Raw genomic sequence first — 23,625 nt, 5'->3', positions numbered from 1 at the left:
CAATTAGAGATGAATTTAGGGGCTGCAGCCCCGCAGGGCGAGGGGCTGGCGATGCCAAACCCGGCGTTGGTGTCCGAGCTCATTTACCGGCACCGGGGAGGGCAGGACAAGGGGAAATAAAAGGCTGCTTAAAGGAAAACGCAGTTACCGTGTTAATCGGTAAAGGCGACGGCGAGCGGCGCGAGAACTCAGCGCAAGGGAGGAAAAGGCCATACCGTAACAGGAAATAGTTTAATTTTCCAATCTCCGCTTTTTTCCATTTTTATAAACTGAAAAGAAACAAATTTAATATATTACAAAATATCTGTACAGAGACAAAGGTACAACCGAAAGGAAACAACAAAAAAAAGGCGCGTTCAGCCTGAAAAGGGAAGCGGGGGGGGTTCATGGTGGGGCCGAGCAGCCGCTTCTCTGACGTCGGCACCGAACCCCAAACCGGGGGGGAAGGAGGGGGAGCCGCAACCTGAACCACAATTTCAATCCCTTAACACCATCAGGTTTCCCCCTTTGTGTTCTTTGTATAGAAACCCTTTGAAAAATCCAATTTAAAGGAAAAAAAAAGGCGGTGGGGGAAGCCCCGTGTGTTCCCTTTGAGATTGAAGCCTCTTGCTGGGACCAGTTAAGATGGAGATGGAGCAACTGGTCGCTGCCCAAAGCTCCTGGGGGGGGCACCGGGATGGGAGGGGGAGACGGTGACAAGGGGACCCCGCAGGTGCCGCCCCAGAGCACGGACAGAAGTTCGGGCCGTCTGTCCTGTGCGTGAGGGGGACAGACGGACAGGAGCCCCCCAATGGGATCCTCAGCACCAAAATCAATGGGTGATGGAGAAACAGCCCCCAGGGGGGGGAGCAAAGGTATCGAAATCACCCCCTGGGGAGACAACGGGTTCATTTACTGCACTCGGTGTCCTATTGAACTTAAATGCACATCAGGCGTGAATTGGTGATAATTTAAAAATCAAACCAAACCCAACAAATTTACTCTTGGAATTTGCAAATGGTGTCGCCCCTCGGTGCTGACTCAACGCTCGCACATCACCAGCACCACATATATATTATACATATATATGTATTTCTTCTGTCTCCCCCCGTTCCCCCGCGGCAGAGCTGCGGGTCCGGCTGTGTAAGGCAGGTTTCCCCAGCTAGAGAAGCAGCACCTATCCGGGTGCGTATTTATTCTTGTGGGTTTATTTCCCTTTACATTTATCTCTCTGTATAAAAAGAAATCAAAGCCTGTTAGTAACAAGAAGGTCTCTGGGCCCCCCGACTCCCACCCGTTTAACGCTCCACAACAGCCGTCTCTAAAATTAAAAGAACCGTCTGTTTTCCATAGGAAAGTCCTACTCAGAACAACAACAGAAAAGCTCATAAATATGTACCTTTGCTTTATTCGTCTCTTTTTAAGCCTCATCGAAACGGACAACATCGCAATGTTCTGCGGGAGGAGGAAATGAAGCCTAAATACTTCCTTGACAACAACAAAAATATATATATGCTTATAGAAATGATACATTAACACCTGGTGACGCCTCCGAGGGGACAGCGGGGACAAAGATGCTCCTACCTGGTGGCACCTCCCCACCAAAAATTGATTTTCCCAAATAAAAGATGATTCCAAATCAAAGATGATTCTCACTGCAAAGTTCTGGGGAACCCAGAGACCCTCCAGAAAAGCCAATTTGATGAGTTTTTCACCAAAAGGGACCCGGAGCTGCCAGGGCAGGACAGACACAGCGGGCGAGGCTGATGCTTTATGGAAAGAAGCGATTTTTGGGTAAATCGAGTCCATCCTGGGGCTCAGAGCCAGGATGCCCCATCCAGGCATCAACATATCCCCATATTGTATTGAATTTTTGAAAGGGGATTGAGGAAAAACAACAAAACAACAAATTGCTTTGGGAGGAGACTCTCCCCAGCCCTCCCTGAACACTCAGAAGCACCAGCGCCCACCTTGTGAGAGATATATATATAAGTATTCTTGCTTGGGTTCGTTTCATTCCTTAAGCAATTCACCCCTGGCTCAGGGCAGAAATCCCCCCACCGGTAGCGGTGGGTTTATTCTATTTCTCTTTAATTTGTCGCTAACCAAGCGCAAGAGGTTTAAACCCAGCGAGACGCCCCGAGTGGGGTAAATCCCGGGGTGCTCGCGGGGAGCAGAGCGAGGAATAACAAGGGGGGGCTTTGCAGCGGCTGAAATGCAGATGAGACCTCGCCCTGGCCAAAAAGAATAAAGTCATGTTGCTAAAGCGGGGAGCGGCTCAATAGGGGACCCCCCTGCCCCGTCCCCCCCGCGGGGGCACCCGGCCGGGCCCTCGGAACGTCTTCCCGTATGAAGAAGCCGCCTGGGTGGGGGCGCCCCAGTTGTGCCCAGTCCCTGCCCCGCTGGAACCGGCGCCTCCCGCTCCCAGTTCACCGTAAGTCTGAATTTTGGCCTCCGGATGCACCAGCGCGTTGCTGTTGTTGTTGCCGCCGCCGCTCCCCTCGGTTTTCGGGAAGGATTGGCCGACCGAGTGGACGGGGACTCTGGCGAAGCGCAGGTCCTGGTCCCCTGGAAACTGGACTGATCCCGTGCCCTGGTAACTGCTGGTCTCGCCGAGGTGGCTCACGGAGCCCAAGAAGGTCCTGCCCTTCCCCAGAGCTTGGCCAGAGGGTTCGAGCAGCGTCTGACCCAAATTCAGCTCCTCGGCGGCGAATCCCCCCTCGGAGCCCTCGGCGCTGTAAGTCCTGGAGGGGCGGGAGCGGCCGTAGTCCGAGGGTCGGGAGGAGGTTTGGTGCTCCTGGGCGAGCGGATCCGCTTCTTGCTGAGAAAAGAGCTGGAGCAAGGCGGCGGTGACGGCCGGGGGCAGCTCCGGCGCCGCGCTGGACACGTCGCCTTCGGACAGCGGAGCAGGCGGCGGAGGTCCCGGGGGCTCGGGGGGTCTCTTCTCTGGTGGGACAATGCGAGGAGGACATGCTGTGGAAGGGTTACTGCTTTTAAAGACCGTCTTAAAACATCCCGCGAGCAGATAGCAATGCATTTATATGAAAAACAGCCACAAAACCCACACGAAACCAGCCTGCCCAGTCTGCTCTCTAGGATGCGCTGGAGAGGTTTAAAAGTGAGCTCAATGCACATTAGTTAACGTTTTCCCCCATCGCCCCGCTGTCCCAACACAGCGCAGAGGGAGTTCCTGCTCCGGGATCAAAGGGGGACGCTGAGCGGGAGACAGATGTGGAGCCACATGTGTCCCCAAAAACAACGTCTCCCCGCGCCCACTGCTCCGTACCCGGCTCCGCGTGGATGGATCGCTTCAGAAAAACCCCGAACCCGCCCCAAAGCGCACCCGACTGCGGCCACGACACCAAAGGGAGCGGGTGACACCCCCTTGTGTCCCCTCCGCTTCTTAACCACAGCCAGCCCTGCTCTGTGACCTTTTGACAAGTGAATTCCCAGTGTACAGTCCAAAACAACCTCAATCCACAAATATTTTGCACACTATGTACGCTGTCCTGAAGCATAAGAAAAAGATCATTTTGTCCCCCCTCCCTTTTCCCCAAATCTCCCCAAAAATCAGACCTGAAGTGACCAAGTTCCGCTTCAGAAGGAGCCCTCCGAGCCAGAACGCAGCCTCAACACCCCCCCACGCTCCTGCTCATGGGTATTTTTGGTTTGGGGGCAGCAGGAGGGACAAAGCAGCCTGGTTATGCAGTGGGAAGGGTGAGAGCAGAGCTCTGTCCCCCCCCCCCACCCCGATAGCTGGAGGTGACAATGACAGCGCTGGAGGTGACAATGGGGAGGCCGCAGGTTCCCAAACCTGCTCCCGCTGCCTCACGTGCCGATTTCACCCACAAAACCCGTCCTGACTCCTGCAGAGCAACACACCTGAGCTGCCTCCTCCTCACCCACCACGGGACCGGCTACGCTGCCATTAAAGTCATTACTGGCGCTGACGAACACCTCGTCGGAATCAGATCCTCAAATCATGTGCAAAACTGGTTATTAAAAAGGTCAAACTTTATTGTGAAAACCAGTAGTCTTCCAGGACCACCCCTCCACCCGTATCAGTCAGTCCAACTTGAAAACTAGATTGTATTTAAATCCAGAAAAAAAAAAAAACAATCTTCAGGTAATCTTTAAAGCCAAGCTGATTTGGGGACAGCATATATCATTTAAAATAAACAGAGAACAATGTTAATTAATTGAATCTGCTCTACAATAACCTAGTTATCTTCCAGTACTAGGGCAAAAATAAAAATAAAATAAAAATAAAATAAAAGCACGATCACAAGTGGCTCGTGGTGGGCGGGTGTGTTGAAGGCACGAGAACACGGCACGTTCAGCTACATTGCAGAGGAGTTGGGTATCGGGCCAAAAGAGGCTCCCCGGAGAGTCTGAGACAAACTCAGGAGGCGCTTCTAGAATTTGGTGAGGTCGTCACAGGCTGTCGCTAATAAATTCAAAGAAAAGAAAAGAAATCAACAGAAACAAAAGAGCTGGAGACATTTACACTCACCTTTGCAGAGGAAATCCACGAGTTCCCGGGTGCAACGGGGGCTGTGAAACGCCTGACTCGCTCTACAAGAACCAGCCCTTTGGGCTCAGCTTCCAAAGCGCTGAATTTCAGGACTCATAAAAGTCAACCCTACATATGACCAGGCACAGCGTGCATGGGATTATTTCATGTACACAACTGCCACCGTCCCTCCCTTCAGCACTCTGCAGTATTTCACGTCTCACCATCTTGAAAATCATCCCTGCGCTTGTTTGAAAGGGCACAAAAAGGAGTTTGGACAAATGATAAGATGGGAAAATCTGCAGAGATCCAACGTCCTGTGTAAAAAAAAGCCCCTGAATGTGTGAACTGATTGCTGGGGGTATTAGGGAAGAACTGACCCTTCAAGTTTGAATTTGTTGTGAAAAAATCAACCCTTTAATCTTCACTGACATATTCACGGTGGAGCACTAATTTTAGATGCTTTGGAGATGTGAAGCGGAGCAGTATTTTTGTGTTTTGGCTTTTTGCCGTTGTTAAAACCTCCCGAGCAGCCCAGCACTTACCGCAGGGAGCGCGTCAGTGTCTTTCTCAGCCTTGAAATCTGAGATTTGACCACAGTCCAGCACCTTCCTCCCCCCCCTCCACAACATTTCAACGTCTGGGTCCCTCCTGGCTGCAGCGACACTAGAGCCGTTCACCCGGAATAATTTAATCGCTCCAACAAATGCGTGGCTGCACAAAGGTCGTGTTTATTTACCTGCGCTTTCCTCCGGGTGCACCGTCGGGGTTTTCCTCGGCCCCCGCTGCTCGCTGCTCTTCTCCCCGTTGCTTTCGTCCAGCGTCAGGACGGGTTCCTGGCTCTTCATGAGCTGGCTCAGCAGAACGGCCAGCACGTTCTGCATGTCTCCCTGAGCGCCGGCCGAGTCTGGAGTCGCCTGCTCCTCCGGTAGCTGCGCCTCGGCGGGCGGCTCTTCTATGGCTTCCTCCGCGGGGGCCGCCGGCGGAGCCTCGTGCTGCTGCGCGGTGGCTTCGGTCAGCGCGGTGATGGACTGGTTGAGAGCCTCCAGCTGCTGCTGCATCTCGGGGTTCGAGTGCACGTTCAGCAGCTGGGCCATCTGCGTGACGCTCAGATCGGTCTGGCTCTGCAGCAAGTTCAGTAAAACGGCCAGTTCGCTCTGATTTAGCTGCTGGGTGATTTCTCCAAGGCCTGGAGAAAAGACAAGAAAAAGCATCGCAGGGAGGTTAGACAAAGCTACATCACATCAGTTTGTTATTGTACTGTACATACCAATGAATGCTTTTTCTCCATGTCCCCGGCTGGGGGAAGGCACGGAGGCTCCAGGAGGAGGATTCCAGGATAGTTTGCTCCGATTTCCGCGGTCAGCTTGCCCTCTCCAGCCTGTGCTGGGCTGAGCGGCACTGCAGCAGCACCCCGTGGCACCGCGCGCACACTGCACGCGCTGCGCCGCTAACCGGAGCAAAGCTGCTCGCTGCCCCTCAGACCCACCACCACAACTGCACACACGTCAAATCAGCTCAGGGGAGTTGAGGTTGGATCTGGGGAACTATTTCTTCCCCAAAGGGCTGTGGGGCATTGGAACAGGCTGCCCAGGGCAGTGCTGGAGTCACCATCCCTGGAGGGTTGGACAGACGGACATGAGGTTCTCAGGACATGGGGCAGTGCCGGGGGTGGGGGAACGGTTGGATTTGATCTTGGAGGTCTCTTCCAACCAAAATGATCCCATGATAAACCTCCCCGTTCCTCCATTAGCTAACCAAGGGCATCCCAAGAATCAGACCAGTGGCCAAGGACCCCACCAGCTACAGCAGCAAGTCCAAGGACGTTGTGATGAGGATGGGAATGCTCAGCCCCCATCCCAGCAACCCGAGCAGCGAGTCTGCCAGCAGCTCAGCCCCTCCCACAGCCTCTGCATCGCTCCACGGATCAAAATCACTGCACTGGAACGCAGGTTTCCCGGGATGGAGCGGAGCTGCTGTTTGGGACGAGGGCAGGGTGTGTTCCGCTGACGCAGCAGAAGAAATTGGGTCAAGCAGAAGGCAATTCCTCGCTCAAAGTTGGGCTGGGATCACAGAGGACTCTGTCCTGACCTGCAAGTATCCAGGTTAGTCTAAAATACAGCCCTGAGTGCCATTGCCTCCCTCTGCACTGCGCTGGAGCGGAGCCTCCCGAGGGACAAGGGACAAGAGCGTCCCTGCACGCTGACACTGACTCTGCAAGTCAAACTGCTTGGGAAGAAGGGTGCAAAGGTTTGGTTATAGACGCTTACAACTAAGCTCCTCTTGCTGGTTGGTAACTAAGAATGTGACACTTGCTTTTCTCAGCTGTTTGTTAATCCAACCACCACCTTTTGTCCACCTGCCATGTTTCACTGAACACATGGATTGTGCATTCCCCAGAGCAAGAACTGTCTTCCCCGTTACTTGTCAGCACAACACGTGACACAAAGGAAGCTTTAGCCCCTCTCTGGGTTTTTACAAGGCTTTGTATCCAAAATACCTCCCGCTCCAACTATTTTCTAGACACCAGAGAGCTGGTCACAGTTTTGGAAGCAGCGCACAAGTCCTGGTCCTGCAGGTCTTCATGACCAAGTGACCTTTTCTGCAATGTGCGATACACTTTTGCCCACCAGTCACTAGTCTGTTACATCCCATGACTACTCTTCATAAATTTGATCAACAAGATGAAATTTCAGCTCATGTGCATACCCTTTACACAGCTATACCTTCCAGCCTATGATCTGCTACTTTGCTGGTCTAAGTGACTCAATGATTCCTTTCATTATTCTCTGTGAAATCGTGCTTCAGAACCAATAATGTGACTCGCAGAACAAATTCACAGTCAGGTCAGCGAGTGACTTCTGAGGACGCTCTGTAGCCAGAAAAATAAAAACCAGGATAGGAAGATTCTGGAATGCTCTTTCTGTAGAAATAGAGCTGAAAGAACCAGACACAACCCGCACCCAGAGCAGGGAGATGAGAGATCAGGAGGAGCCTTTCCCAGGGCAGAGCAGACACTGACCTACTGCATCTCCAGCGCCAGACTCCGCTTTGAGCTGGGCAGGCTGTGGGGGCACAGGACTGCTGTTGTTTTTGACAGTGTCTGTGCTCGTAACAGAGGTAGTTTCTTTCCGAGAAACTTTTGATAACGGTGGCTCCTCCACTGCGATCCCGCTTTGCCGCTGCCGTCGGCGTTTCTTGCTCCACAGCTCGTGGCAATCCTGCCAGTGCGGGAGGCTGGAAGAGAACACTTCACAGGTAAGAAACACAGCAAGAAAACTCATTTATTCCTCAAAAAAACCCACAGAAAGCGCCATAAGGGAAGCACGTATGTTCCTGTGACTGCAACCGTACTATTAAACCAGGAAGGGGCAAGTCCTAGAACTGGAAAAGGCAGCGCAATCATGTGAATCATTTAATTTGCACTGGGATCTCGGCCCTAAACGGACTGGGTCAGCTGCAATGCAGACAAGCCCGCCAAGCTTTGAGAGCCCGGTGCTCGAAGAAAGCAGCTGCCTTCAGTGGTTATCTGAAGGAAACAGGATTCTCAAAACCTACTGCTGTACTTGCACGCAAAGGAACCAGGGCAGAGTTTTGTAACCTGCTCGATTGGAGCGGGAGAAAAGAGCTGCAGTGTGACATTGCTGATGTCTTCTAGTCAATTAACAAGCAGTGTAAATGAGGCCTGGCCAGTCCTCCTTGCACAGAGGATGTGTTACTCTCACATATCTTCCAGAGTTTTAGAGCACCTTACAAACATTAAACCAAGCTTTATAAAACCAGCCTGTTATTGGGTAGTAGAAAACAGCATAGGGAGAGCTATTTGCTCAGTTGTTTGACAAAACGCAAGGGCAGGGTTGAGAAAATAACCCAGAAATAATAACCTAATTCTGACTGAAAAGGAAAAAGACCCACGGCCAAGCCAGTGGCTCCTTCCCAAAGCTCATTAGCAGAGCTCGCTGTGGCGGGGGATGCCGGTTGGAACTTACTCTGGAGGTGCCATTTTGCTGAGGTCAACGTCCCTAAGGAAGTCGCTCTGCAGCGCCTGCTCCGCCGTGCAGCGCTTGCCGGGGTCCAGCGTCAGCATGTGGTCCAGCAGGTCGAGGGCAGACGAAGGAATGCTGCAAAGAGTCAAAAACAGCGCTGAGCGACGGGGCTGTTCTGAAGGAGGGGAGAAATACACTTTCCGAAAGACACCCCGGGCCTGAGAGAAACCCACGCTCTCTGAATTGGTTACTGAGTGATGCGGCAGCTCAAAGACATCAGAACCAGCATCAGCTGTGATGCTTTCAGTTTGATTTTTGCCATTTACAAAGAGCACTTCTGCTACAAAGCCCACAAGATTATCACACAATGACACTCTCCGCGCAGAGAGCACGTCTCTGGGGTCAGACAACCTCGGCGCCACGAGGATGTCGCTCTGCCAAGCGCGCTTTCCAGCTGCAGAGGACATAGACACACACGTGTGTCAAGTGTGCAGAGGCAGAGAGCCCCTCCAGAAGGCACCCTTGGCAGATCAGATATTGAAAAAGGGGACAGTGACCCCACTCCAGCCTTCCCCAGGTGGGAGAAGCGCTGCTTGGTCCTGCTGGGTAAACTGGAGCCAAAGGATGGCAGATGAATCGCACGACGCAACACAAAGGCCATAACCCCCCACACCACAAAACTCACAAGGAGAACTCCTCGCGCAGGCGCCTTCGGTATTGCTTCTTCGGTTTCATAGTGTTGAAATAGGGCAACTTGATGACGTCCGGCCACACCGCTGGACAGGGGCTCCCGCAGAGCCGGCTGAGGACAGGAAAGCAGAGGATGATCAGCAGAAGAGTCACCAACCCCAGTGAAAACACTTCCTTTCAAAGCAACTTACTGTAGCAATAACCTAGGTCTGGGCACACTCCAACAAAGATCAGATAACCCCCAGGTTAAAAAAGGAGGAAAAATGCTTTACCTTGAGCTTGTAAACCATCCAATATGATTAATTTTCAGTGTGAGACATAATTTAGGTTCACGATTTTTGCACTCAGCTAACAACAACGTTTACTTGAGGGCACATACATTACCAGCCACAGATTTGGTAGTAGGTATGGACACCTACCCACCTAACTATTCGCATTTGCGGTTCCAGTCATTCACTGGTCCTGTTTTGCAGGCAGATTAGAGAAAGAGGGCTCTCCTAACACACAGGCTGTGTGCACGAGCAGTTTCTGCAGCACCTCTTCTCATAGGCATGCATGTGCAATGCTTTACCTGATTAATTCAAGCTGAGCCAGTTCCAGATTGGCTTGAAAAATAGGCTTCTTTGTAAACAGTTCCCCGAGGATACAGCTGGAAAGAGGAAAAGCAAGAGGTCACGACAGCAAACCCTTGGGACAACTGTTTGAACACCGCAGCATTTCTGTTCAGAAGCAGCTTTGCCTGAGGAGAGTTATTTGCATCAGGGCTTGTAGTTGAGAACTGACAAACTAACCTATGTGTACAGAGTCACCAATCCTACGCAGCTGGGAAATAACGTTCACTAGTTGGCTGGTTAACGTGTCACAGGCTTCACGCTTTAACTCTTTGTGGGGAAAGGAGGACGTGTCAATAGTATGACAATAAATAAAAGGCAGCCAGGCTTCTCATTTTCCTCCATATTCAGCCCATTTATCTTTTCAGCTTTACTGAGATATCTGCTGGCCCAAATTATTCTGTGGGTTACTGCTTGTTACAGCCAGGACATCGCCTTGTACGCACACCCAACATTTATACAGCTGGAAGGGAACGGACAACTCTGACTCATTCAGGCCTTAACATCTCCCCAAAGTGCTCTGACAGGAATGGCAATCGGTGCCAAAAATAACTGTGGGGTGATATAGGCACCTGTCTGCTGAACTGGGCTCCTCACTTGGAACAGGACGCTGAACAGCAACTGGACCCCACAGCTGGAGTTTCCAGAAGTAATTAGCAGGGTCTGACTCGTCAAAACCTTTGGTGCTTGCATACTAAGCTCTGCTGAAAGTTTACCTGTGAATATCACAATGGGAAACGTGTTTTGGGAAATCTGCTCCCATTTCTGAACGCTGAATCCTTGAGATTCTGTTCTGGATCGCTTGGAAAAGCTCCCAACTTTGTGGCTGAACTGCCCAGACTCCTGTTCACAGGGCTCCCTACACTAACAAACCTGAAATCTCTGCTTTAAAATGTTTCCTAGATTCAGCTGAAAAAATTAGGTGACAAGGACAGCAATTTGAAGAAGTTACAGACCAACTCTCTATCAGGTCACTAAAACCATGACCAGCACTAAGCTTGTCACCCCTTTTGATTTCAGTCATACATTGTTATCGAAGGCTGGTTGGTTTAGTTTTTAAACAGTGAGCACAGCTCACAACTACTGTGTTCACGTGCTGATGTTCACAGCCCAAAGGGGTCAAAAAGAGACGCTTACCCACAGCTCCACACATCTATGGCCGGCGTGTAACGCTCCTCGCCTAGCAGCAACTCTGGAGGTCGATACCATAATGTAATGACTTTATTTGTGTATGGACGGCTGCAATGCAAAACACAAATATAAACTGAGGACAAGGACCACAAAACCCTTTACGAACTGTAATCTTGACTTCCAAACTGCAGTTAGGCACATAAGTAGAAGCAGTGGGCTTTCGAGCACCTGGACTCCCACAGCACCTGCCTGATGTAAATAAAGCTGCTGAGATACCACAGACACTACAAGTCTGCTTGTGTGCACAAGCCAGTACGTTGTAGGTAGCAAGACCAAAAAATCCTGACCTACAAATGACAGCAGCAAGCTGCAACGACCGACTAGTGACTGATCTCAGCGCAAAACGTGGCCCTTGGCAAGCAGAGGTGCTTCAGTTCCTTATTAGTTGGTTTGTCTAATTAAGAGCTAGTAATACCAGCCATGAGTATATTTTTCCTACAGCTGGAGCTGCCTTATATCACTTACACTGGAAATCATTTCTCAGGCAATGCCAAGACTTCCAAGAGAAGGGACTACGTGGATATTAAGCAGCAAGCGGCTCACCCCCCACCCCATGTCTCTCACCTCTCCTCTGAGCTGTAGAGTCGGGCGAGTCCAAAATCTGCAAGCTTGATTTGCCCACTGAAAGACAAAAACCAGTCCTTGTTTTTAATCCCAGCTGGAATCACACCCCGCGAGCACTAGGAGGTGAGGAAACGCTATCAAAACAATGTTTGCAGTAATTACTTTTGGATATGCCCGTCTTAATCTTTTGAACCCTATTTAACGCTTCTAAGAAACAAACAAAAAGGCAATAATTCAGTCTTGTCTCTACCACAAACCCTTCCCAACAGGCCAATGTCCCAGAGAAAATGTTTAGATAGGTATCCAGACACGTGGATGCAATTATGCACAGTATTATTCTCACAGACTCAATGTTTCTTGTGGGTATCCAGCTGAAGATTTGAGAATTAACAGCAAATGAATAATTGTTATGTATTCTGTGATGAACTACGTTACTGCTGAACATTGCTATCTAGAGAAGAGTGTTCATGGAGAACCGCTGCCTCCTACCTTAACCGTCAACGGTTTCTCTGCACACAAGCACCTCCAATAAACAGTATTTTTGCCAAAATACCATGGAGACCAAGTGTACACAGAGACCCATTTACTTCAAGTCAACAAGAAAGTTCAGCGTGAGGAGCTGCAAAAGGCTGAGCAGAAGGTCTGACGCAGAGACACTGCTCCCAAGAGCAAGTTACCTGTTGTTCAATAAGATGTTGGAGCATTTAATGTCTCGATGAAGGAAATTCTTCTTGTGACAATAATCCAGCCCCTCCATTAACTGTTTCATGAAAGACTTGATATGGTCCTCTGAGAAATGTACCAAGCCGGATTCTAGCAGCCCCATTAGGTCATGGTCCATGTACTCAAACACAAGGTAAAAGGCACCTGGTGTAATAAAGAAAAGAGTGATTTAAGACAAGAGATACCAAGGAAAAGAAAGAATTAAAGCAGATTCAAGTGTTGAAACTTCTTTTTTGTGTTTTTTTTCCCTAAATCTGTTCTTTTCTGACTCCACGGGAACAAATGTAGCGCATTCTTTTAAGCCTGTGTCCACCTCTCCCCAGCAGCATGACAACTGCTCCTAACTGGAATCTCTCCTTTGATTCAAGGCCAAATCCAGCTGCCAAACTTGCTGAACTGTGCATCAGGGAGGAATGCCAGAAAGGAAAATCTACACCAGAGTTTAGACTTTTGGTTTTACATTAAAGGATAAACAAATGGAGTTGCATCACCTCTTTGGCTAATGGAAACCACACCCTGCAGCAAACGCTACCTTTGTCCTTCTTGAAGTCCAGTGCATCTTGTTTGTCCGTGACAATTTCCTTCATGTTAACGACGCTGCGGTGGATCAGCTGCCGAAGGATTTTGATCTCCCGGATGGCCGTGATGGGGAAACCTTCCTTCTCGTTGTCCAGTCGCACCTTCTTGAGAGCTACCAATTCACCTGCCAGAAGAAGGCAGCGTCAAAGCCTCTGCATAAATCACTGCTAACGGCTCCACAGGTTTCCAGGGGGAAGCTGAAAGCAGCTATTTGCAGCCAACACCCACCAAGAAACAGCAGAGCCAGCTTTAGTTGCCACCCTACTCATCTCTGTTACGCTGCTCTGTTGGGAGTTATCGGGATCTGAAGGCATCCTCACCTGTATCCTTGTCCTTGGCTTTGTACACCTGCCCGTACGTCCCTTCTCCAATAATCCCGATAATATCAAACTTGTCCACGCAACGCTTCCCCCAGTCGCTTTCCGTCTGTCTCCTTTCCCCATAGCGAGGACAACAGATTCTGGAAGAGGGAAGGGACTGTTGGACACCCGAGCGCTGCTCCTCACCCGCCACCCCGCAAACAAGCGCCCCTTCCACCCTGCTAAGCTGTGCCCTAAAAACGCTGTTCATTCTCAAATGGATGAGTGGTCCACATATGAAACAACCCACAGGAAACAGTTAATATACCATAACAAAAAAAAAAAAAACAGAAATAGGATCTTGTTTTCTCCATATTTCACTTCCTTCAATGAAGATGAGCCTGGGGACAAGAGAATTTAAATACAACTGAACTACGTCTGGCTAAAGATTTATAGGTGCATGTTAAGTGATCTCCCCATCCAATAAATGGTGTGGGGGCTGCTGGAAAAGCAGCTGATAGATTTAATTCCCAAAATGACAGCACTTTCAACAGCACCGTCCCCGTGATATAGAGACTAAGACTTAAAGCTTTGGAAACCTAAACTGACCTCTGTGTGAAGAAACAGAAAAGCCAATAGAAAAGAAGGCGGCCTTACTTTGGTCTCTTTTTGAAGGGTTGCTGAGGTGGTGTGGCTGCCTTTGGTTCCGGGGAGTCGGGAGGAGACGGGTCCCCCCCAGGGAGCTCTGGGGGGAGCGGGAGGTCCGTGAGTAAGTGTCGTGGTCTCTGCTCTCTGTCTTTCTTCACAGGTTTTGGAGGAAGAATCTCTTTTGGACTAAACTCCGAAAAGTTAATACAACACAGAAGTCAGACTTCACAGTCAAAGCGACAAACAAACAAACAGTGACTTGATGTAGGACATTGAGAATGTAAAGTTAGGAACCCACGGGCCAAAATTAGCACAGCCAAGTAAATAACAAAGCAGCCTTAAATTTTGTAATAATACAACAGGAGAGAAAAGTGTTAGAGTTGAACACGCTGTCTTCAAATAAACACCCAGCTCTCTGCAATGAGAACTTGCTACATTTGCCCAAATCAGTAGTTGGAGAGTTTCCTGTTCGGGTTATCAGCCGCTTTCCACCCCTTACTTCCTCTATATGGTCCATTTATCATAAAGAAATTAAATTCATGACTTGTTAAGGACCACCAGAAATACGAACCCAGAATTAAATCTCTCTACATAAGTAACCAACGGCATCCACAGTTCGGTTTAAACTGGCAAGAGTCTCATAAGCAGAACCTATTTTCTCACATACGCAGCAGGGAGAACCCCGAGGTCTGAACAGTCATGAATTCTCCACACAAACCTCCACTTCACCAGGAAAAGAAAACCATGAAGAGCTCCAACCGACCTTCCGCGGTTCATTTTTAGGGCAGCAGCAGCAGCTTCGCTGTTTGTCAGCGTCACCGGGGCTGACACTTCAAAGTGAACTCTGCATAAATGAACTGATGGAAGTAGGTCATTTTCCCAATTTTTTTATTAGATGCTGCCTAATCTGCATGAAAATCTCTGCTGAAATATAGTTAAGAAAGGAGGAAGATGAAGGAGGGCATTATTGTGGCACCAAGCTCTGTTGCTTTCTGTAAAAGATGGGGGAACAAGCTTTTCCCACTGCTAAGAAGTCACCTAATCGCAGGTCACACCAGCCTAGACCTCCAGAGGAAAGTACTAACAGTAAATATCCTGGAAATACTAGAAATCAGAGAGCTGCATGGGCTGAATTTCACCCCCTTTAACTGAAAATCCTTAGTGCACAGAATAACACCCAGCCAGGTCATTTCCCCAAGGCAGAATCCACATTAAGCTGCCGATGAGGTTCTTCTAAGCGGGATCTAGACAGCCAGGCCTGCACCCACACATAGGAGATAAGAGACTTGGTTTCAACGGAGCAGATTAACGAGGTTTTGCTTTTTTACAGCTTTCATACGAGTATTGGAAACACTAGCATCCAGTTCTTACAGATGGAACAAACAGCAACAAAAAAAGCAGTTGTTGATCTGACACTGTGTAATCCATTTTTAATTGGCAATTAATATGCTCCTGATAGGACTTAAATATCTAATAGTAAATGCTAAGCTTGGGCCCTTTGACCCTGTCAAAAAGATTCAGCCTTTTTTCAGACCCACAAAAGCCGCCTCCTCTGTTCAGGTGTGTGTTCAACCAGCCTTCCCGGACGTCCCTTCTCTCCCTTTCACCAAGTAGTTTCCCTGTTCTTGCTGACACACGGTTATTGGGGCTTAGTTACCTACAGCCGCTCAGTTAATCCATGTGCACGTCACCACTAGCACTACGAGGTTACGGTCACTTCAGCCACCCCTAGAACATTTGGGTATTTCACCAGGCATTTCTTTCAGAGCGCGAAAGCCAAGACCCCTCAGACCTGCCCAAGCATCAAAATTAAGTAGTGCCAACACCAACAGCCTAACAAAGACTCCTAGAAACTTCCCCTCCACTAAACCAGCAGGAATGCGATCATTCAGGTCTGTGTTTTCAATGATATTAGCGCTGGGAAGAGCTGACCAGACGTTGCCAGGAACCTACAGGAGCTGTGCGACTTCTGAGCACAACACTGGACACGTGGAGAGTTTGTACCACTTGCTCCTGACCATCAGTGCCATGTGCAATCGCCACTAGACCCAGCAGAACAAAGTGGGACTTCCCATCCATTCACTGGGAAAAAGTCACCGTAAATCCAGGTCCTAAGCTTAGCAACCAGCTGTGTTATCACCCACACTCCTAAGTTTATGGTGATGGCAGAGATAAAACACACTTCTACAACACCAAGCCACACCTGGGTGGTACAGAAAGAGCTCTAGGTGTGAGCACCTAAAAAAATAACATACAGTGTTTGCAGCACAATTTGTGTGTTTGGAAAGAAAGGAACACGCAGCAGAATCTTGCTTAGAGCAGCATTTGAGTTGGGAAAGGTCTGCAAACTGTTAAACTGCTGCTCATCACGGATACATCCAAACTAAATAGATACTTGCTGAACATTACACAGCTTGGGAAGGGCAACATGAACATGCACAAGCCTAATTTTGTGTTGATCACAGCGACAACGTTACCCTAATGTACATCAATACCTGGATAAGCCATGAAATCAATTAAATATATCAGAATACGTAACATATTGTGATCACTTAAAGCACAGGGTAATTATATCAAGTCATAACTACTGTGCACCACACTATTCATTAAAAAACATGCTTTACTAACCAATGGGGTACCCAGTACATCTTTAGCCATGGTTGGAAAGACACAGAAGTTGTTATGGAACTACAGGTTAAGCAGATCAAGCAGGAAAAAAAACCTACTTCTTCAGCAATAAGGACTGTATTAATTATTCAGTAATTACGACAATACTTAAGCTAAACCAATGCCATTTCATACACGTGGGCAAGGCCCGCATGTTTGATGAATTAGGAACAGAAATAGCTCTGGTTTGTGTCCTTGTGTTGGAACTGTTAAACTCTTTCCTGTTACTTAAGTACAAGTTTTAGAGGAATTAAACAAACAAGTAATTTCAAAATAGGCCTGTGCACGGGCTGCAGAGGGGCGCACAATTCTGGATCCATGTTTCATTGCTCTAATAAATATAAACCAAGAGCCACGTGAAACCTTCACTAACCAGGGTTAAGCCAGCAGCCAAACCTCTCTCTGTCACCAAGATAAGATGGACCTACCTGCACAGGTCAAAACTCTCCACATAAACCTGACAGGGCCAAACCCGGGTATGGCCGTGCAACAACACATTTATACCAGCGGCACAGTCTTCAGGGCACTCTAACAACTGTCAAACTAACCAAAAGAATCTGTTTATTTCAACGTTTTGCTTTCAACCGCAATCAGGGTGCTCTGGTGTGACCTTACCTATCCAAGTCATCTTCCCCAACTAAAATAGGGGGGAGCGGAAGCGGAGGCAACGTTGACGTTTTCAGGTGCGGGATAGCAGCCGTCACAGACACTTGTGTTTTTGTAGCGACTTGGACAGAGGACTGAGAGTTCACCTGAGAGGATAAAGTAGACGTCCTTGGGTGGGAAGAGGGTGGCAAAGACGTTGGGGCTGAAGTAGGGACCTGAACGGGGGGCAGCTGGGACGGCGGCAAAGGCGGGACAGCGGGTGACGGAGGCAAAGGCGGCAGCGGCGGAGTCGGAGGCGGCGGCGTGGTTGTCGGCAGAGGCGGAGGAGGTGATTTTATTGAGGGTAGCGGGGGTGGAATCTCCTTCTCTGCCGTGTCCGGCTCTTTTGGAGACAGGAGGTCCTCTACCACCGCCGCAGGCTTCAAGTCTTTTGTTCCCGGCTGTTTGGATTCTCTAACTGGAACAGGATGTTTCCTCTCAGAGTTCTCCTCTGCCTTGGGTTTCGTTGTCTCTGCAGGGGCTTTAGTCTCTGCATTCGTATACAGTAAATTAACTAATTCCGTATCTGAAGAAGATTTTTCAGATTTAACAGTTTTGATGACCTTTTTAGGTTCTGTTCCAGGCTCCTTGAGGTCAGCTAAGCTGTTCTCCTTTCGGGACAGGAAAACGGGTGAGCCCTTCGCCTCCTTTCCATCCACCTTGGCTGCAGCCGCCGCCGCCGCCGCTCGTTCCTTTTTCTTCCTGCTGAGCTCGGCGCCCAGGCTGGAGTTGAGCGGCAGCCTCGTGGGGGATATACTGGAATGGCGACTGCGCGAGCCAGACCTCTGCTTTTTACTGTGAGATGATGAGTGTCTTGAATAGGCAGGACTTCGGCTCCGGGACTTCACAGATTTCCTGCGGAGAGAGCGGGGAGGAGATAAATGAAACGAAGCATCTCTCAGCCTCTGAGCTACTCACCAACATCAACAGCTCCCTTTGAAAATAAGTCGAGTCTATTATTCGCCAACTAAGTTCAGAGAGTCCGTAACACCTGCCAGGAGAGGCTAAAGCTACTGAAAGGAGTTTTATTGACTAAAGCAGCAGGTCACCAGCCGGCCTCCCAATGTCAGCACCGCCGCCACAACCGCGCTGTTAAAACAGAAGTGAAAGATCAAGATGGGAAAAGCCCCAAGGTAAAGACGAGATCACACGTACACGCACCAAACAGGAGACTTCAGTGGAGAGGACAAGCTGGCAGTTTACGGATCTTTCACGGTAATTATGTACAACTTTAAAGGAAACAACGGATAAAATATGAGTGCCCTCACGGGAACGCCGCCTCAGGAAACAGCTCGCTTCAAGCTCATTCCTCCCCCTGGTTCTTTTACTATCATCAGAACTCCAATTTGCATATTGTGATTCAGGAGAAGGAAAAAGAAAGAAAAAACCAAGAGTTTTAATTCTGTTTGAGGTACGTCCAGAGGGTCTCAGTCTTCATCTGCAATAAATGGGCTCTAAATTGGGTATATACACAGAAATAAAATACCACTGAAAACCGGTGTTGTGATCCAAACAACAAGCAAGGCAGGAAACACATCATCAGGGAACACACCGTAACCACGAGCTCACCGGAGACTGATGTGCAAACAAGATAGAAAAGAACCTGGAACTGGAAACTGGTACTTCCAGTGTCCACGTCGAAACAACCGAGAAGATCAAACTGTTCCCTGCACTTCAAGGGGCACCAGGATTTTGCTCAGTTCACTGTACGCGTGGTGGACGCTGATGGGTTCGTACGCACAACGCCAAACCTCGTGCTAACAGTGGTCAGAGAACACCAAGGCTGTAGGCAGCCCTTACCTTTAGACTTGCAAAATAAATATACAACCAGAAGGAGGAAAACATTGTGTCATCTGAAGCCACTCAACTATCTTCCTCTTCCAACACACTGTTCCTAACGAATCCTGCAGCGTGCAGCTTATTGCAGCCACAAATAGTTTTGGGGTTGGCATTCCCCATTACAATTCTTTCAGGAGAGACTGTTTAAGATACTCAGATTCCTGCTCCCTGTCTCTCATAATTATCCCCCACCAGTTATTCCAATTCAACTGAATTCTCAACAAGAGCGCTTGGCGGATCCGATATAAAGCAAACTTCTCCAAAAGTGCAATTTTACCTTATTTTTCATAGCGCTACATTAGAAACGCAGCCACCAAAGACACGCGCGGACACAAACAAGGGAAAGGTAACGCGCGAGGAAGGAGTTTCACATCTAAATACTTCCATATTATCTGCTACACGAACTCCTAGAACATCTTCAGACATTAAAACATTTTACCTGCTCCAAGCCACAACAGAATAAAGTGCAAAGCAGTATCTGGGGAGCATGACCGTGCGCCCCACACTAATTGCTCAGAGAGCTTCTTATTTATGAATGCCTGACGAACTTTTGCCGTGGTGAGGATCCACACAACAGCAGCCGCGACTCCAGCATGTGCTGCACTTGGTACAGAGCACGACCCACCTCCTGCAAACCAAAGAACTCAGGAATTCCTGCTTCTAGTTTCAGCTGCAACAGTTGCTACAAGGAATGGCAAAACACGTTACGCTCCTTGCTGACCAAATCATCCTCATTTCCTCCCAAACTGAAAGTGAGTTGTCTTGTACAGCCATTTGAAACGCAAACATTCTGTATTTTCGCCAATCAGTGCGGCGCATTGATTCACTTTCCTAGCGCTGTATTTGGGACGTGGAGATTAAAGAAAACACAGAATGCATTAAAAATAAAACCCACGTTGCCAGTCAGTGAGGATAATTCAGTGTCCCAGAAAAGCCTGCGTTACCTCCGCTGGAGGATTTAAGCCACCGCCTGAGTGTGCCAGTTAAAGATGACTATTCTCTCCCAAGCTCTTCTTGCCCCTCTGCAGGAGCCCATTGCAGAAACCACGCAGTCGCTCCCCACTTCTCAGGTGCAGAATCAGCTGCCTCTGTTTCCAGCTTCATCTGCAGCGGATGCGCCGCAGCTGATCTGGTGAGGCTGTGGGGAAACTCAGCCCACCTGTCCCACAGGTGAGTCCCAAAAACAGGTGAGTCCCAAAACCACCATCACCTGCAGCTTCCAGAGCGGCCGTTTGACTGAACTCACACCGACGGGCTGTGATGTCAACAAACCAAAACCAACAGATGAATTACAACTTACAATTTGCCTAATATATGGAAAACACATTAAATCCCCTCTGGCCCTTTACTAGAATGACTTCAGGCGGATGTTTTCTGAAGGCGTAATCCGTGGGTTTTGTTCTGCTTTAAAAGAATATTTCACAGTAATTATCTGCCCAGAAAAGAGAGAAGAGCAGTAGGTTATCAATTGAAGTCAGAGATTCAAAAGAAAAAGTCAGTACAAGCTGAGTGTAAACAGTCAGTAACCTTTGGAATCTATTTTGGTTTGGGGTCCAGCATTTTGTCAGCAAGACAAAGATGCCCTGAAAAAGTTTCTTAGGCGGGTACGTAAGTTCAGGGAAGCAGCACAAAGTGCTTCAAAGTTGCTCCCATCATTAACATCAGAAAAATACAACTGCTTGGTTTCTCAAGTCAGAAGCAACAGGCCATTTACACAAAGAGTAAACTTCAGGTTCCCTGGGAAGTGGAGTCACCTGGGGGGAAAAATGCCTCTATTTACCACCTCTGGTTTCCACATGGGTTCTCCCTGGTTAGGGCTGAGCATGGACATTTAACAGGTGCCATAACACACAGTTATATCATGAAGTAGACATACACTTTCTGCTACTATTTCCTTACTCAAAAGTATTAGCCAATAACATGTATTACAGGGCAAGAAGGATTGAGGGAAGGAAGAAAGACATCAAGGACTGTTCCTCAGAGCCTCGCAGGTATACACAGAGAAAACAGGGCAGAGGAGAAACAGCCTGAAGGGAATTTCACTCTGCAAAATCTCAGCAGGGTAGATTTTACATAACAGCTTCCAGGGTGCTAAAACCACGACACCTCTCCCAGCAAGGACAGCAGCATTCATGACTTCAGGACCACTATGGAAGACACGATTCCTAAAGTTAAGAGAAGAGCTCCAGTAACAAAAGCTGAATTCCAGAAGTACTTTGGGAACTGCTGACCACACCACACAGCGTTTCTATAGCCATCACATTCCAGGTCACATCTTAATTGCCATGGAGCTACAACCAAAGCTTCACAGCACCCATGGTGACAACTGGAAACTCACTTAACATATGCTGAAGCTAGAAAAGAATCTACATTAGATTATGCATTTGTGCATGTAACAGGATGAGTAATTAACTAAAACACAGAATTGGCACTAACTTCAAATAGTTTCCTTCTGTAGCAAGGTTACTGACTAAATTAAAAAAAAAAAAAAAAAGAGAAAATTACAGTTAAGCCAAAATACAGCTGGTTCCTACTTGTCTTTCCAGAATGTCCCAGTTTCAGAACGGAAGCAAGAAACTCTGGTACTAAGAAAAGAAAGTTTAGGCTGGAAAGATGGAGTTTACCTGTGGTCACCTCTAGTCCAAGGAGAGAGAGGAGACAGGTCAGTTCAGAAAGAGCAAAATACACCCAACACAAGGCACCCTCCTGAAAAGCACGATCGAGTTTGCACACGCAGTAAACAGACACAGACTTACAGAAATAGGTGAAAACATTCTCCCTGGCTGAACTTTTCCCCAGGGAAGCACGTGAGATCCCGCAGCAGGAGCTGGACGGCCCCATCTCCCTTCAGAGCACAGCCCGGGCCACCTCCAGAGGTGGGTGTAATTTAATCCCAGGAGCTGGTTCAGCCCGAGGCCTCTCTGCTAAGAGCCAACATGGACGCTGTGAACCGCCAGCCAGGGAGGTGTTTTCCAAAGCGTCCAGCACCATTTTAAAAGGGAAGCGCCACAAATGTGACCCAAGCGATACCACGTGTATCACTCTGCAGCCAAGCGAGGCCACCGAGACGAGGAAAGGGTTCAACCCCTGCCCTGAGACACCCCATCCACCCCCAGCCAACACAGAGAGCACCCACCTGGCGATGGGGCTCCGGCTCACGGAGCGTTTCGCAGCGAAAGGGCTGCTGGAGCGCCGGCGGCTGTAAGGGCTGGGCGACCTCCCGCTGTACGACCCGCTGCCTCGCTCGTAGCTGGAGGAGCGTCTCCGGTTGTAGGGGCTGATGGACCTTTGGCGCCGGCTGTACGGGCTGGGCGAGCGCGTGTTGGACTGGTAGGCCGCCGGCTCCTTGTAGGGTGGGCTGATGGACGGGCGGCGCGAGGAGCCGCCGGGGCTCTTCCTATAGGGATCGTAATTACTGGAGGTGTGAGAGCGGGGAGGGCTGAGATCGTACTCCTGGATGTAGGAGGCTCCTGAGGGGCTGTCATCCAACTTAGGGCTGTCAGACCATTTTCTGTGGGGGCTCCTGGATTTCCGCTTTGGGCTGTCAATCGTTTTGTAACTTTTTGGAGCGTCCCTTTTCCTATGGCTTTTACTGCGCTCTTTGTGGCTGGACTTGAGCTCCCGATCCTTCCTGGATTTCTCCTTGTGCGCCTTGGCCGACCGGGACTCCTTGTTGCTGCTCTTCGAAGACAGTGACTTGGGGTGCTCCTCACTTTCAAGGAGTCTCTTGGAGGATCCCGATATCCTCTCCTTGGTGGACCCGGACCTGCTAGATGCCTCCAGGCTCTTTTCTAACTTCCTCTCCTTTTCCGCCTGTTTGCTTTTCATCAGTTCCCGAATGCGCTTGTGTTGGTGGTGCCGGTGCTTCTGCATCCTCTCGCTCCTGTCCGCTTTCCTCTCCTCGTTCTCCCTCCTGTCCAGCTTGAGGGCCACATCATCCGAGAAGGTATCCGAGTCCGAACTGATGTCGTCGTACTCCACCAGCGGCTTGATCACCGCGCCCAAGGGCGCCGCCGTCTCCTGGGCTGCCAGCGGCGACTCCTTGGAGTGCCTGGACTTGTGGCGCTTGTGCCGGGAGCCCGGTCGGTGCCTCTCCTTGCTGTTGGAGCTCCCGCTGCCAGGCGCGTGCTGCGAGGACCCCCCGCCGCCCCCGTCCTTCTTGCCCCCATGTCTCTCCGGGTTTGGCATTCCTCCTCCACTGTGCTCGAGAGAGGGGAGGTGGGGGGGAAAATAGTTCCTCCAAAACCCCCCCTCCCCAAACTTCAAACTTCCTCAGCGCCCGCTCCTCGCACCATTCACCCCGGCCTGAGCCCTCCCTGGCGCCAGCGCCCCCTCCTACATGGGGAACGGGGCAGGGAGCGCGCCGGGGAGGGCGGAAGGAGCGGGGGAAGAACCGGAGAGGGAAGGGGGAAGGGCACCGGCCTCACCGCCTCATCCGAGGGGCCCAGGCCCGGAGGGCAGCGCCGCCGCGGAGGCGCCCCGGGAAGGCGGGGCCTGGGCCCACGATCGCTCCCCAGCACCTGAGCGCCGGGCCCCGCGCGGGTCCCGCAGCCAGCAGCCCCAGCGGCCGCCGCCCCCCGGCCCGGCCCCGCCGCCCCCCGCTCACTTCCCAAAGCGAAACGGCTCCGCGTCCACCGGGGGGGACGGGGGGGGAAAGCACCCGCCAATTCTCGCGAGACCCGCTCTCTTCT

At 49.9% G+C, this 23,625-nt stretch overlaps 1 protein-coding gene across 2 annotated transcripts; it reads right to left on the bottom strand.

Moving 5' to 3' along the window:
• Window positions 1-212: 212 nt before the first annotated feature.
• Window positions 213-23,136, bottom strand: CDK12 (cyclin dependent kinase 12). Of its 2 annotated transcripts, none has more exons than XM_082070704.1 (14): window positions 22,071-23,136; window positions 17,066-17,950; window positions 13,793-13,969; window positions 13,157-13,296; window positions 12,790-12,960; window positions 12,212-12,401; window positions 11,535-11,591; window positions 10,917-11,018; window positions 9,740-9,817; window positions 9,164-9,280; window positions 8,482-8,613; window positions 7,515-7,729; window positions 5,232-5,681; window positions 213-2,952 (listed from the first exon to the last, which is right to left on the bottom strand). In XM_082070704.1, exons 1-14 carry the CDS (start codon window positions 23,120-23,122, stop codon window positions 2,258-2,260), a joined length of 4,461 nt encoding a protein of 1,486 aa, XP_081926830.1. In that variant the 5' UTR covers window positions 23,123-23,136; the 3' UTR covers window positions 213-2,257. The 2 variants fall into 2 exon arrangements, with proteins under 2 accessions (XP_081926830.1, XP_081926831.1); XM_082070705.1 differs by lacking the exon at window positions 213-2,952 and adding an exon at window positions 3,973-4,426.
• Window positions 23,137-23,625: the final 489 nt, after the last annotated feature.

This window comes from Streptopelia decaocto (genome assembly GCF_964273445.1).
Source record: "Streptopelia decaocto genome assembly, chromosome: 22".
Classification (NCBI taxonomy): Eukaryota; Metazoa; Chordata; class Aves; order Columbiformes; family Columbidae; genus Streptopelia; species Streptopelia decaocto.
This window is presented reverse-complemented; position numbering and strand designations above follow the sequence as displayed.

What these genes read in the sequence shown, in the direction of transcription:
- CDK12 (XM_082070704.1), bottom strand. Translation starts at nt 23,122, where the DNA reads ATGCCAAACCCGGAGAGACATGGGGGCAAGAAGGACGGGGGCGGCGGG. An exon ending in CTCTACAGCTCAGAGGAGAG is followed by an intron (nt 11,019 to 11,534) that starts GTGAGAGACATG and finishes TTTGCATTGCAG; the next exon opens with CCGTCCATACACAAATAAAG. An exon ending in GCTCAGCTTGAATTAATCAG is followed by an intron (nt 9,281 to 9,739) that starts GTAAAGCATTGC and finishes TCCTGTCCTCAG; the next exon opens with CCGGCTCTGCGGGAGCCCCT.